This window comes from Salmo trutta, chromosome 17 (assembly GCF_901001165.1).
Source record: "Salmo trutta chromosome 17, fSalTru1.1, whole genome shotgun sequence".
Lineage (NCBI taxonomy): Eukaryota > Metazoa > Chordata > Actinopteri > Salmoniformes > Salmonidae > Salmo > Salmo trutta.
This window is the reverse complement of record NC_042973.1, coordinates 50,216,072-50,232,336: the sequence shown is the minus strand read 5'-3', so window position 1 is coordinate 50,232,336 and position 16,265 is coordinate 50,216,072. Positions and strand designations below refer to the sequence as shown.

At 43.9% G+C, this 16,265-nt stretch overlaps 1 protein-coding gene across 2 annotated transcripts in view; it reads right to left on the bottom strand.

Annotated features, from left to right (window-relative positions):
* The window catches only part of shank2b (SH3 and multiple ankyrin repeat domains 2b), a 177,733-nt gene that overhangs the window by 70,611 nt on the left and 90,857 nt on the right, over window positions 1–16,265 (bottom strand). For both annotated transcript variants that reach the window (XM_029697128.1, XM_029697129.1), the window contains 4 exons: window positions 15,922–16,038; window positions 7,488–7,569; window positions 2,890–2,972; window positions 1,291–1,415 (listed from right to left, as the gene is read on the bottom strand). In XM_029697128.1, the coding sequence (XP_029552988.1) occupies window positions 1,291–1,415; window positions 2,890–2,972; window positions 7,488–7,569; window positions 15,922–16,038 (407 nt within the window). The remainder of the gene's footprint in view (window positions 1–1,290; window positions 1,416–2,889; window positions 2,973–7,487; window positions 7,570–15,921; window positions 16,039–16,265) is intronic.

The window sequence follows — 16,265 nt, the reverse complement described above, 5'->3', positions numbered from 1 at the left end:
CCTGTTGAAGTAACCCTAGGAACACAATCTCACTGTAGTTCTGTTGAAGTAACACTGAAGGACACCGACACCGAAGAAATCTAGGATGTGCATATAAAACGTTCACCAAGCACGGCAGAGTACGCTGAGTTTGGAGTTCAGAATCTTGCGAGCGCAAAAAGAGTATTTGTTTTGCTGACACAGAACTGAAGTGACAGCCGTGGAAAAAAAAGATTAACTGGAACTGACCTCTCCTCTCCTCAGACTGTTCAAGCATTAATTCATTCATTTATTCTTCTCAACTACTAGACCAGAGGGTCTGCGCCACCACAACCTGCCGTGGTCAAATGTTAAGACAATGAAGTAAAGAAATAAAGAATTTAGGTGAGGTACTGTCCTGACAAACGGAAGAGAAATCCACAGCAAGAGGACGTGAGCGCTACGCATACAGTATGTGCTGTGCTCAAGTGGAAATCTAATCCATAGTGACTGTCTGAGTTAGCCTGGAATTTAACTGTTCATCCTGTTATGTTTGGGAAACAACAGTGAAGCGGAACATATCAGTTTGGATTTCAGGCTATGCCTGGGTATGAACTCAATCGCCTTACAACCAAAAAGACTGACAGATAGAACTGGACAGTGTACTGCATGGGAGTGACTCTGAGCACAACTCTGAAGACATTACAGTAGTTTAGGAGGGGAGCAGACAGCGCTTCAACCAACATGAGACGAGGTGCAGCCAAAAAACAAAATATCTTTCAATACAGTAGCTTAGTATTCCTTATTTCAGCATTAACAGAACACAGATTTCTCATTAAGTATGTTCATGAGGAATCTTTCTGGAGCTTATCCAGACTTTTATAACTCACTTTTAGAGGTTCAGTTCATTTGAAGGCCGAGAAAACTATGCCAGAATGGGCTGTTCTGTTCTGAAAGCCATGATTTTCTGGGTCAAACAAAACTCTAAATGCTAAATGGAGTAAACTACCCTAAATTCCCACAAACGAGACCAATGCTTATGGAGATTGTCGGGCCCACATTCATAAATGCATTCAGACAGACCTCCCATCCAGTTTCAAAGATACAGATCATCGCAAATTCTTCACACTGAAATGGAATCTTCCAAGTCCAGGGAGGAACGTTTGAATCCTCACATCCCGTCTCCTCGCCTCCCTCTCAACCGTATCGGAGAAGTGGGTCCAAGGTCCCTCCCATCAGACCCTCTTTTCCAATGCATTTCATGGAGGAGGCAAGGAGAGAGGACACACGCAATCGAGGAGAGACGAATTGAGAAAGACTACGTTCCCTTACCTCGATGAGGAAGTCTCCGTTGCGAAGCCCCGCCCGCCACGCAACCCCGCCCTCGTCCACAGACTCCAGGTACTGCAGGGCGGGGAAGGCAGGGGTGGGAGTAAACTCCTCGATGGGCGTGTCCGCTGGAGGGGGTGGGTGAGCGGGCGCAGGCAACGTCCCAGGTAGAGTCAGAGAGAGAAGAGAAGGTGAGAAATGCAGGGAAGCAATGACAATGGGACAGTGTCATTACTGCACATTATTACACATATGTAATACAGGGTAATTCAACAAAACGTCACCTCGTGAAATTCAACACAAACGTGTAATAGACACCTTTTGAATGTCAACATTCAAAAACAGACACCGTCAGGGAAATGGAAAACAAATTTTACTGGACCAAATAGTAAAGTGTGTTGCATACACATGTACGCACAAACACATGCACATGGAAGATGTACATGCATTGGTGATATACAGTAATATATGCAGGAACATCATTACAACGCTACCACAGTAACATTTGTATTTAGATGGATCATCATAACGCAATGTAATTATCACTAAAGACACGAAAAACATGCATGTCGAGAACAATGGCAATGTAATTACAGCTTAGTGGCATAATCATGCTGTCTGGCCAGGGACAGCGACAGACTGTGGGCTGGGGCTGCAGCAGAGGTTTGGAGCTAGGGAGACGCATCATTCACCCCTCCACCCTGGTCCAAATAAATTCCCTGCACTGACTGTGTACAGTTCAGTAGAGAGCTGTGTGTGTGTGTGTGTGTGTGTGTGTGTGTGTGTGTGTGTGTGTGTGTGTGTGTGTGTGTGTGTGTGTGTGTGTGTGTCTCAAACTGCAGACACTAACAAACTGCAGATCTGACAGGATCGCATGCATATACTACACAACTAAACTGACCGCCTCTGCAATCAGCTAAAAAAAAAATTAAAAAAATATCAGCAAAGTCACGTCAAAGTTTACTTCAGTTTTAGATGTTGCAGATTGCTACAGATGTTACACGAATACTGTGTAGCATCTTTCCCCTGCAGAACTGAAGTCACAGCACCTCCAAGAAACCGGTGGTGACAAGTGACACTTGCAATGAATCAGCCATGTGTTTGAAGACAACTCCAAAGGCAAGTTAGTCTGTTCATTCAATACAGTAGCTTGTGTTAATTTCTATTCTATGGAGCAGGGGCTCTTGGGTATGAGATTTGAATGAATTGTCTACTCGATCAGATACATATGTTTGTGATGGAGAAGCTGTTTAAGTCAACAGAATATCAGTAGTTATTCAGTTAATACAGGCTCAGTCAGTTCATTATAGGCACCAATATTAAACTTATTATGGTGGTCACACAAAACATGATATGGGGCAGAGCTGACTTGAGAATGAGCCACAACACTATCACACTGTCGTCAACAGGGGAGAAAAAAAGTATTGGAATTTCTATTGAAGTAAGTGGGTGTTCAAAACAGCATGGGTGCATAATAAGCAATATGTGTGTGATTCTCATCTCTGACGCAACGGAAACAAATAGTGCAACGTGGACCGTGGACGACACATGAACATAACAAGGGAGCAACAGACAGACACTAAGTTAAGGTCCGTCTCCTACCTTTCGCCCCTCGCAGCACAAACCCGAATCCCTCATTATCCTTCTTCTGTAGAACTACCGTCTTCTCGTCAATCACACAGTCGCTGTGGAGAAAATTCCGCGCAAAGCGACCGTTATTACTACATCCTATCATCCTCATCATAGCCACAGCTGCTCGCCCCGAGTGCTTCATGATGACAGCTCGTCGGCTGCACACCGAATTAATCAATTACGATAATGAATGATGCTCCCTGTATCGATGTGACAGCGACAGCGCACCGTCACAGTGCACCTCCAAAGATTAAGTCCACCTTTGCCGAAAACGTTGATGCAAAACCCCGCAAAAACGGGCGGAGCCGGAGACAGCGGAGAGAAAACATTTCCACCAAAACGGAGAGCAAAATCAAAAGCGGTTAACATTAGGGAAAAAAAACTGCTGCTAAAAAGCCAGCGGCTCTGGGAAGGGTGGAGGGAGGGAGCGATGAGGGGTAGCCTATAGGGTGCAAAGCTGAGTGGATGAATGAACGAACGAACGAATGAATTAATGGGTGAATGAAGACAGGAAATTTGGAGTAATTTATTTCAAATTAGTGGAAGCGACCACCCATAGTCTGCCTATCAAATGTATTTCATTCCTCAGTCGGCAGTATCCTTTAGTGTATGCAACCTGGTCTCAGAGATTTCGTATTATTCTGTGTATACAGCAACATCTGGATGACAACTGAATCAGCCTGTGGTATCATGGATGAAAGCTGAGAAGAGTTAGGCTATATTAGCCTACATATGTTTGCAAAATTGCATACAGACCAATATGCAGTAATGTGATTTATTTGAGTAAATAGCCTTTAACTAAACAAATAATCATAGGCCAATACATACATTGTCACATCATATTGTGCCAAAAGAAAGAATACACAATTTGGTGAAAAGGTTAAAAAATAAATACATGAAAAGCTCTCACTTATTATTTTCTCACGAAGAATTTGCTTAATTTCATTCTCAAGAACCACTGGAGTAGAAGTAGTTAACCATTTCAGATGCATGGACAATCTAAATGTCATTCTTCCAATCTAGTAGGCCTATGCTTGAATAAAAACAGTAGGTCAGCCTAATTGTCACAAACCAGGCTACAGAAGTAGACATCATTCCAGAATTAGTATTGTGTTCAATGCTTTGGTTGGGTTCCAAGGAGGATCTTGAAGGGAGAGCAGCAGAGGTAGCAAGCAAGATTGTGGCGGTGGTGGTGGGATGCTTGGTTGCCATGGTAACATGCTCTACTTTGAGCTGGTGATCAGAATGGGGCTAGTCATAGTATTCCAGGACCAAAGTGAAGCTATAGGTCATCATAGTGCAGGGTTTCCTAAACTCGGTCCTCTGGACCCCAAGGAGTGCAGGTTTGGTTTTTGCCCTACCACTACACAGCTGATTCAAATAATCAACTAATCATCGAGCTTTGATCATTTGAATCAGCTGTGTAGTGCTAGGGCAAAAAACAAAATGTGCACGCCTTGGGGTCCCGAGAACCGTGTTTGGGAAACGCTGTGATAGTGCAACAAGGTTATGGTAGATTCTGCAGAACTGAAGTTATACTGCACTCTAACTGCAGTTACACTGCAAAATTACTGCAGGAATTGTTTGTTTGTTTTGTTTGTTTGCAGCATACTGCAGTCGTACTGCACTCTGACTGCAATCTTTTTGTAAGGGTGTTCTACATGTAATACAGGGATTACAGACCTTCAGGAAACAGAGTCAAATCATGTATATTCCAATATCCTAGTATGAACCCAGAAGGCAGCCTATAGCTATCCCAAAAGGTTACAGTAAAATATGTCAATACATGAAGCAGAAAGGAGGCAAATCTCAATGCAGACAGTATTTGCCAAGCTAATCAGTAGTAGTCTCCTTTCTGCTTCATGTATTAAGAGATTACACTGTAGCTTAAACATCAAAGTTGGCCTACAGACTCTTGAAGAGATTACATTCATTTATTGGAGCAGTGCAACTGGTCAAGAGGATAAAATACGGAAATCCCCCCTAATATAAAGGAATCCCCAAATATGTTGTCTGTTGAGCAAACCAGAAGCCTGGCCAAGTTTACAGAGAGTCTCTGTCCCTATAGCCTGGTCCCAGATCAGTTTGTTTCGGGTTGAGTTGGCAAGGCCCAGATCTGCTATGCTATGCTGAGTTGGCAAGACAGCAGCAACAGATCTGGGACCAGGCTGAAGTCCCTCACCTCTGTCACCCCCCCATGCCAGAGCAGATGAGCAGAGCAGCATGTAAACAGCCTTCACAGCACCGGTAACATGGACTCTGTCTGTGTGTCCATGACAACCTACTTTGCTCTTTACACTGGCTGTCCTGGTTGGTGGGTATGGTGCATTCAGGAAGTATTCAGACCTCTAGTTTTTCCACATTTTGTTACGTTACAGCCTTATTCTAAAATTTATTCAATTGTTTTTTTCCTTCATCAATGTTCACACAATACCCCATAATGACAAAGCAAAGAGGTTTTTAGAAATGTTAGCAAATGTATTAAAACAAAAAAATGGAAATATCACATTTACATAATTATTCAGACCATTACTCAGTACCTTTGGCAGCGATTACCGCCTTAAGTCTTCTTGGGTATGATGCTACAAGCTTGGCAGACTTGTATTTGCGGAGTTTCTCCCATTCTTCTCTGCAGATCCTTTCAAGCTCTGTCAGGTTGGATGGGGAGCATTGCTGCACAGCTATTTTCAGGTCTCTCCAGAGATGTTGGATTGGGTTCAAGTCCGGGCTCTGGCTGAGCCACTCAAGGCCATTCAGAGACTTGTCCCGAAGCCACTCCTGCGTTGTCTTGGCTGTGTGCTTTGAGTCGTTGTACTGTTGGAAGGTGAACCTTCGCCCAAGTCTGAGGTCCTGAGCTCTCTGGAGCAGGTTTTCATCAAGGATCTCTCTGTACTTTGCTCCGTTCATCTTTGCCTCGATCCTGACTAGTCTCCCAGTCCCTGCCGCTGAAAAACATCCCTACAGCATGATGCTGCCACCACCATGCTTCACCGTAGAGATGCTACTAGGTTTCCTCCAGACCAGAGAATCTTGTTTCTCATCATCTTTGAGTCCTTTAGGTGCCTTTTGGCAAACTCCAAACGGGCTGTCGTGTGCCTTTTACTGAGGAGTGGCTTCCGTCGGGCCACTCTACCATAAAGGCCTGATTTGTAGAGTACTGCAGAGAATGTTGTCCTTTGCAGAGGGGTCAAATACTTATTTCCCTCATTAAAATGCAAATCAATTTATAACATTTTTGACATGCATTTCTCTGGATTTTTGTTGTTGTTATTCTGTCTCTCACTGTTCAAATAAACCTACCATTAAAATTATAGACTGATCATTTCTTTGTCAGTGGGCAAACGTACAAAATCAGCAGGGGATCAAATACTTTTTTCCCTCACTGTACATGCTTTAAAATCAATTAAATCCATCAGGTATGTAGGCTAATGCATGTGCTGCAATACAGTCTAATTGGGATGTTCATCAGTTAAAACATGTAGTTACCCCATGCTTTCTCATGTAGACTGTTCCCTGAGAAGAAGCTGAGGACATTGTGAATGGAGTGCTTTCTTTCCTAGGTACACTTTTTTAGTTGGTTACTGTTTGCATAACAGTCCCGGCATCGAATGCCCAAGTGCGAACAAGCAAGGCCCCGAGCTCAAGCATTTCTTACATCACCATCCATCTGACAGCGAGAGGTTTCACACACACACACACACTCCCACCCAACCTATCTCCTCTCCTTTGGAGACAAACACATACACGCACACACACTCCCACCCAGCCAATTTCCTCCTCAATGTTCTCCACTTGCACAAGTTTGCTTTGCCATAAAAGGCTTTGGCTACAGTACACTCTTGGATAAATAAAAGGTTCTTAGGGCTTGCACATGTAGAAGAATGCTTTATGGTTCCAGGTAGAACCCTGTCACCCACAAAGAACCCTTTTAGAAGCTTTTTTTCTAGAGAGAAGGATCCAGAGTCCTCTCAGAACCTTTCTTGTGCCGTAATCAGCGGTGCCAGAGATTAGAGTGCAGTACCACTGTAGATGATCTGACATAAAATGAACGCGGTTGATACGAATGAATAAAACAACGGAAATATGCACATGAACGTCAGGTAAAAGGGTAACATGCAATGTCCCATACATGCTATTCCCAAATGAAAGGAAATACACGAAATAAGCCAAGCGCTGTGTACGGTTGAGTTCACAATTCACATTCACCACTCGCCTCATCATCTGGGAGGATTGGCTGCGAAAACCCACAGATGAATAGCTGACTACCGTACGTGCATAGTTGTTTCCTCCATTATTTTCAATTGAATAAGGCCGGTGATGCTACTTCAGATCTATAGTCTGAAGTCAGACACCAAACATGAGGGGTTATGCGTCAGCAGCATCTTTGTCACAGACGCTATCAATGTATACATTTTCTGCAAAACTTCTCATACGTTATAGCAGTTTAGAAGAAGATATCACACACTGTATGGTATCATGGTTTCAGCATTTTCCTCTGAACATCCCCATGAATAGGCATTCAGAAAAACAGTAAGTAAACCAAGACCAATCCTGAAACCAATCCTCACCTTGACGCATCAAAGCTGTCGTAGGATCCCACAGTGTAGTGCCTGAAGAGCTTCCTCCTCTCAGCTCTGTCTGCCCTGGCATCTGCAGTACAGACAACAAAACAATTAGTAAAAGGGGTGACCAATTCGTTAAAGGGGTGACCATGACTGTTTTCCAAAAGGCACCATGTTACCTACCGTATATACTGCACTACTTTTCACCACGGCCCATAGGGTGCCATTTGGGACGCAGGCCATTAAGTTAGTGATCGGTAAAGGGGTGACCGATTCAACAGATGAGGCATCACATCATTTTCTGCCCTCTTCATGCTCTAAATGAACATTGATTACTTTGGAGTACGGTACTGTTTTGAAGTAAGAGGCAGAATATAACAGCTTTTCATTTTCAAAATGAAGCTTATGGAGAGATATAAGATATTTCTTATCACATTAAACCCTTCCAAATAAAATAGGTCACTATCCATGTTTATTCAAATGTGGTGGTTGTGTTCGACCCATTTTATGAAATCAAATAGGTACTAGTACAGCGCCAGAAAACCGACAAACAATATGACTATTACGTCTTTCTAATTGTTCGAAGAAGGCCCTCTTAACCCCTGAAAATAAGCAGAACATGTACCCGTACATGTACTGCTAGAAATAGCTTCACTTCAATGGCGACTACTACCGAAACCGCACAACAGAGCCAGTCAGCCAGTATCACAAACCACTCAGAACAAACAGCATTCCAAATTGTGCGTGGTACATCCTACGCCCCAAATGGTGCCCTATTCACTACACAGTGCACTACTTTTGACCCGGACCTCATAGGGCTTTGGTCAAAAGTAGTGCACTATTCAGGTAATAGGGTGCCATTTGGGACTCCAGCAGAGATAGAAGACGCCTTAGTGAGAGTCATAGAGGCTCTTTCACAGAAACGAGCACTGCACCATATGGCACTTTATTCCCAGGTGCTGTCTCACAGCAAATTGAATTAAGCCGGACCCTCAATGTACTCAAGGTGATCCAGCAGTCAACCCAAGCCATTGTGAGTAGCCTTAAGCAGCACGTCATTGGTATAATGTTGGAACCCAGGCATGGATCAATATTGCCTAACAATCAGTGTAGGGAGGTTTGTAATGGCTTTAGAACGAAGTGGCTGCAAATGCTGTAGTGGACTGACGCAAATTAAATAAGGGGACAAAAGTAAGGTGTGTGTGTGTGTGTGTGTGTGTGTGTGTTTGTGTGTGTGTGTGTGTGTGTGTGTTAGGGATAGCACAGAGAATAATTAACACTGGATACAATCCAAGTTGTATAGTGCACATACTGTATAGCCTTTCCTAAGAACATCCTTTCATAACTGCAATAAACACCACCAAATATTCAGTACTTCACAAAAGACGAACTCTAAATATAGACATACAATGACAACAATAAGCCAATGTAAAACCAAAAGGCCCTTTGAAAACAGCCACCCAAAAGCCTTTACAAACTAGGAGAATTAATTCAGAGGATGTGGAGATGTTGAAGACGTGGTTGAAGACCACAGTGAGTGTTATTTTGGCATTGTTCTGTAGGTTCTCTATGTTGATATGTGATGATATCAGTTGTCAGAAGCTGGGCTGCGTGGGACTCAACACTTTCCCCTCCAACCTACTTGCTCGTTGTCATAGTCACTGATTTATTTTCTAAGCACAGCCTCTTTGATAGCCGGATGAGTTATATGACTTATATTATGTACACGTATCATCCATGTAGATAACATGTGACGTGTACTCATAAGAGAGTCCTACCCTATTCAAGGCCTCTTCTAGAAAGTACACTATCCCACTGTAGGTCATCCCATCTGCTTTTTCATGAAAGTCCACTATTTTAAATCTCATAGACATCTGAAATGTACATCATTGCTTAATCACCATCTTTAGTTTCAATTTTAAGTTCAAATTTTAAGGCTCAGATATAAAACTGCCAAGCTAATATATTCTGAGATCCGACCAGATTGTAGGCTATGCACACCATGGCAATGAGGCAGATGTGTAAAGCACCTTTTTAGCACAGGTTAAATCCCCCAGCCATCCACAGTACTAATGAAACACCCTGTCAGTGGTGTCGCTCTGGCTATGTCCCAAATAGCAACCGACTCCCTTTATAGTGCACTACATAGTGCTCTGGTTAAAAGTACTGCACTATATATGGAATAGAGTGCCATTGAGAACGAAGCCCCTGTCAGTGTTGTGCTGTACAGCAGCCCCCCGTGTCTCCCCCAAATGGTACCCTATAACTTGTCAGTGATATACACTCTATGACCAAAGGTATGTGGAGAGCTGCCCGTCGAACATCTCATTCCAAAATCACGGGCATTAATATGGAGTTGGTGCCCCCCTTTGCTGCTATAACAGCCTCCACTCTTCTAGGAAGGCTTTCCACTTGATGTTGGAACATTGCTGCTGGGACACAGGAGCATTAGTGAGGTTGGGCACTGATGTTGGACGATTAGGCCTGGCTCGCAGTCGGCGTTCCAATTCATCCCAAAGGTGTTCGATGGGGTTGAGGTCAGGGCTCTGTGAAGGCCAGTTAAGTTCTTCCACACTGATCTCAACAAACCATTCATGTATGGACCTTGCTTTGTGCACGGGGGCATTGTCATGCTGAAATAGGACAGGGCCTTCCCCAAACTGTTGCCACAAAGTTGGAAGCACAGAATCGTCTAGAGTGTCATTGCATGCTGAAGCTTAAAAATGTCACTTCACTGGAACTAAGGGGCCTAGCCTTAACCATGAAAAACAGCCCCGGACCATTATTCAATGTACACCAAACTTTACAGGCACTATGCATTCGGGCAGGTAGCGTTCTCCTGGCATCCGCCAAACCCAGATTCGTCCGTTGGACTGCCAGATCATGATGCGTGATTCATCACTCGAGAGAACATGTATTCACTGCTCCAGAGTCCAATGGCAGAGCTTTACACCACTCCAACTAATGCTTGGCATTGCGCATGGTGATCTTAGGCTTGTGTGGCTACTTGGCCATGGAAACCCATTTCATAAAGCTCCCAATGAACAGTTTTTGTGCTGACGTTGCTTCCAGTGGCAGTTTGGAACTCGGTAGTGAGTGTTGCAACCGAGGACAGACACTTTTTACATGCTATGCGCTTCAGCACTCAGTGGTCCCGTTCTGTGAGCTTGTGTGGCCTACCACTTCGCGGCTGAGCCGCACTTACCATTGACTGGGCCAGCCCTAGCAGGGCAGGAATTTGACAAGCTGACTTGTTTGTAAAGGTGGCATCCTGGTGCCACGTTGAAAGATACTGAGCTCTTCAGCAAGGCCATTCTAATGCCAGTGTTTGTCTTTGGAGATTGCATGGCTGTGTGCTCAGTCTTATACACCTGTCAGCAACAGATGTGGCTGAAATAGCCAAATTCACCAATTTGAAGGTGTGTCCACATACTTTTGAATACATAGTGTATGTTCTGTACCCACCATCTCTCATTCTGTTGAGAGAGTGCAAACACACCTCTCTCTCTGTCTCTCTCTCCCTCACTTCCCTCCTCTCCTTAACACACAGAGAGCAGAATTCAAAAAGACTACTTGACAAGAGTGTGCACTGTTCTGACAGCTGCTGATGGTGAATACTAAATCACATCACCACGGGGGCACTGTAGCTAGCCTAGCATAGCACAGTCAGTGGCTAGCTTGGTAAATCCACAGAAGCTCCAACCTGACTCCTGCATTTCAAATGGATTCTGACACAGGCCAAGGATACTATGTGTATGGAATAGAAAACTAGCACCGTGGAATAGATTCAGCCCTAAATAGATTCAACACCAGTGCCAAACTGTACTGCCTATGTTAGGCATAATCAGATGTCTACATCTCTTGAATTACTTCAACTGAGGAAGATGAATGCATACATATACAGTAGGCCATACAGTAAAGCAACATACAGTACAGCTCATTAAAATATATCATTTTAATTTACCATTTAATTTACCTCCTTTATATAAGCAGCACTACACTCAACTTGAGAATAGAATTTACCCAATCCATTGTCCACGTAATAAACTCACACACACACACACTTCCAACTAAAAACACTGAAAATAACTAACAGAAATACCACCTACATATGCCTTTCTCCCTTCCAGGTAAAACACTTTCCGTTAGGATCCCAGAAAACATTTCGAACCCTGTTTACAACCAGACTACCGGCTAGATATGGTCCTCGCTTCAATCCCCCCCCCCCCCCTCCCCCCCCCCAAACACTCACACAGTGCTGTACCTCCAAAATGAACCTTCTTCCTGGATTTGGCAGTCTCTTCCATTTGCCCCCTTCTGTCCTCTCCTCAAATGGAGTGCTTCCCAGAAACGCTCACACCTCCACCTTCAAGTCCCCGTCCAAAGTCAGGATACCTCACCTCTCCACCTCTACTCCTCAGGTTAGAAAGCCTTCAGGCAACATCCCCAGAAAGTTTTACCAATCCCGGTATGTGAATATATATAGAGGCCATAACCATGTCCATAGACATGAAGAGAACAACTCTATCTGGTAATGAACAAAATCCCACGTAAGCTCCGTTCTTAGTGCAGAGAGAGAATGAGAGAGAGAGACAGAGAAAAAAAATTGTACAAAAAGAGAGAGGAAAAAAAATCTTGCCAAGGCCCACTCCATAGCAACCGGGCTTGTACAGTGTACAGAGGACGTTTCCATGGCAATATATCAATCAGGAATGTACATGAGTGTTACAGTAAAGGGTTTATGATGCTGGTACAACTGCATGATGTTAGTAACCAAACAGAAGCAGAGATAGCCACTACCATAATATTCAGATGGTCCTTCAGTAGAAATGTCTAGAATCCTCTGTGCATTATCTTCCCTTCAGGTGAATGAAAACAGACGTATTTGTGAGGACAAGACTGGATGAAAAGTACATGCTAATTATAGCCTCGGCGACATTGCACTGTCAAATAGTGAATTATCATATCCTTCACAAACTGCATTTGTACAGTAGCACTGACTCCTATAATTCACAGATTCGGTCAAAATGTACTGATTGAGTCATTGTGACTCTGTCCAGTCACTAAGTACAGCAAGTAGGTCTTTCAGGATTCACAAATATACAAAAGAAAAATCTGAAAGTAAAAATAAAAGATCCCAGAAATGTTCCATATGCACACATTTGTTTACATCCCTGTTAGAGAGCATTTCTCCTTTGCCAAAATAATCCATCCACCTGACAGGTGTGGCATATCAAGAAGCTGATTAAACAGCATGATCATTACACAGGTGCACTTTGTGCAGGGGATAATAAAAGGCCACTCTAAAATGTGCGGTTTTGTCACACAATACAATGGCACAGATTTCTCAAGTTTTAGGGGGGAGTGCAATTGGCATGCTAACTGCATGAATGTCCATCAGAGCTGTTGCCAGAGAATTTTATGTTCATTTCTCTACCACAAGCCGCCGGCAAAACGTTGTTTTAGAGAATTTAGCAGTACATCCAACCGGCCTCACAACCAAAGACCATGTGTAACCACACCAGCCCAGGACCTTCACATCCGGCTTCTTCACTTGCGGGACCTTCTGAGACAAGCCACATGAACAGCTGATGAAATTGAGGAGTATTTCTGTCTGTAATAAAGCGATTTTGTGGGGAAAAACTCATCCTGATTGGCTGGGCCTGGCTCTCCAGTGGACGGACCTAGCTCCCATGTCGGTGGACCTATGCCCTCCCAGGCCCACTCATGCCTGCACCCCTGCCCAGGGCCTAAATACATTTATTTCAGTTGACTAATTTCCTGAAAATTTTGACATGTTGTGTTCACATTTTTGTTCAGTATAGACATTATCGGACATTAAAAACATCTAGGCCAATACACATTTTAAGGGGTAAACACCAAATCTAGCCTTCTCCTATCAAGAGACCTCTCCAGTCACTGCACATTGTTCTGATACTATATAAGCCACAGGTAAGTGTCTGGAACACACACACACACACACTGGAACACATATACACACACACTGGAACACACACACACACACACACACAAACATGAGGGTCTGGAACATTCAATGGCATATCAGTGTTCTGTCAGAGCGGAGTAGCAGGCAGAATGACATCATAATGACTCATATTGTGATGCCACACACACACACACACACACACACACACACACACACGCACACACACACACACACACACACACACACACACACACACACACACACACACACACACACACACGGACCAGACCCTCCCGGCCAATTGCATCACAGATGGTTTGCCAATGCTTCTCAAGCCTGCCTGACTTCTAATTTAAAACATCATTAACTTATTTCTGTACACCACCCTCCTAATATGCCATTTAGAAGACACTTTTATGCAAAATGACCTACAGTAGTGACAGCATATATTTGGTCCCCAGTGGGAATCCTGTATATTATTTTGTTGTTGAAGAAGATTGATTAGATTGTGATGGCGAAAGTGAAAGTGTTGAAGTATTGTTTTAGTCAAATGCGGCTTTTTATAATGTGTTATAAAACGGTTGTTTGGATCCTGGATGCTGATTGGTTGATATGCGGTAGTTGTGGAACAACAACTTCCACAAAATCAACCTGGACTCAGGCGTAGACGTAACATAGTAAAAGTAAATGTCTCTCTCTACCCATAATCCAGAAGACAGAGGTCAGGGAACCAAGGGTGAAATACACAGGTTACACATGTATCGAACATGAGGTCCGCATGCCCGCTACTGTACAGGCAAAGATAGGCTACTGTAAATGCATGTACCCTGTGGCTTAGCCTACTGAATGCAAATAATTCATGCAAACACTGTGTTGTGAAGGATGCATGTGTAGGCTGTGTACTGTGTCCTTGCTGCTGAGTGCTAATTGTGTGTGTGCCTGCCATGGCCAGAAGGCCCTTCACATATTCAGAGGGAAGTAAGAGGTAGATGCGCATGCTAGCCGTTCCGGTAGACTTCCAGTCATTGCGCTAACGCTAGTTAGAAACTTCCTTAAAACAGCATGCATAGACATACAACTGGTCTCCATGAGTTCATCTGAATTTGGGTAGGTAGAAAATGGTTTGCCAAAATCTCGCACTATCCCTTTAAGGGTTTCAATAGCTACATTACTATTATGTCAGTACATCAGTGCAGCCGGATCATGCAATCATGGTGTGCTTTAAACTCAAGAGAGCCCTCATCCCCTCTGGCCTGAGCAGAGCTGCATGGCCTCATAAGCTACTGAACACTGGCTGCACTGATGTGGAAGGCATTTATTTGGACCAAAATAACTTTCAACAGAATGTTGCCCCCAGGAGCAAGGGGCACACACACACTCACACACACACACACACACACACACACACACACACACACACACACACACATACACACACACACACACACACACACAGAAGCGTACACACGGCCGCGCACACACACACACACACACACACACACACACACACACACACACACACACACACACACACGTAGTATGCGCAGAGTACACGCACACAAATTCACACAAACTGTACAAAACTACTGTACATGTACAAAAGCAAAGGAAGAAAGCAGTCTACCAGCCAACATCTCAGACATTTTACATATTCACTACAGTACTACAGCTGCATTGTAGTCTAGTCTCAGGTTTCTGTGTGGCTCTCTCTACCCATAATCCAGAATGACATACTAGGAGAGGTCAGGGAACCAAGCATGAAATACACAGGTTACGCATGTATCGAACATGAGCTACTGTACAGGCAAAGATAGGCTACTGTAAATGCATGTACCCTGTGGCTTAGCCTACTGAATGCAAATAATTCACGCAAACACCGTGTTGTGAAGAACGCATGTGTAGGCTGTGTACTGTGTCCTTGCTGCTGAGTGCTAATTGCATTACCAGCCTGCCATGGCCAGAAGGCACTTCACATATTCAGAGGGTTATCGAAGCATAAGAGAGCTAAAGCTGAGACCGAGCACAGGAAAAAAAATATCTCACAAGAATCTGATTGCTTTTTTCTTTGAAGAAACGGCGTGTGTGTGTTTGAATAAAACGATAGGTCACGAAATAACTCTTGTTATAAAGGTCAATTTCCTTCCTTTATTCATATAATGGAGCCCTATTGAGTTGTAAAGGAGGAGAGGGATGGGCTGCGTGAGGCGAAAAAATGAGGCCGTTTGGCATCAGACTTTACACTAACAACTGTTCTACCAATCAATAAAACATCAATCCTCGTGGCGCTGCGAGCGGAGATTTAGAAGTGATTTAGAACAGCGTGGTGATCTGTCTTGAGAGGAGGTTTCTCCTAGTGGGCCTGGCTAGGGATCACACACACACACACACACACACACACACACACACACACACACACACACACACACACACACACACACACACACACACACACACACACACACACACACACACACACACACACCAAGGACTTACATGGTTTCTCCTCCTGGACTTGGTTAGGGATATTCTCCTCCACACACTCTGCTGGGAACCACCCCAAGTTACCACGGGCACTGCCCTCCCAGAAACCACTTTCCCCTATGGAGAGCACTGGGAGAGGAGGGGGGTGAAAAGAGAGAAAGAGATAGGGGGGAAAGAGTGTGTAAGAGAAATGTAAATAGTAGTATGTAAAAGAAGAATTGACTGCATTAGTCATTATTAATCTAAAAAGACCCTAGCTCCACTCCACCGATGGGCATGTGGTCTCTTCAATGCCACTCCAGCTTACCCAACATGACAGCTTGACAGGTAAATATTATGTAACCTTTGAAATGGCA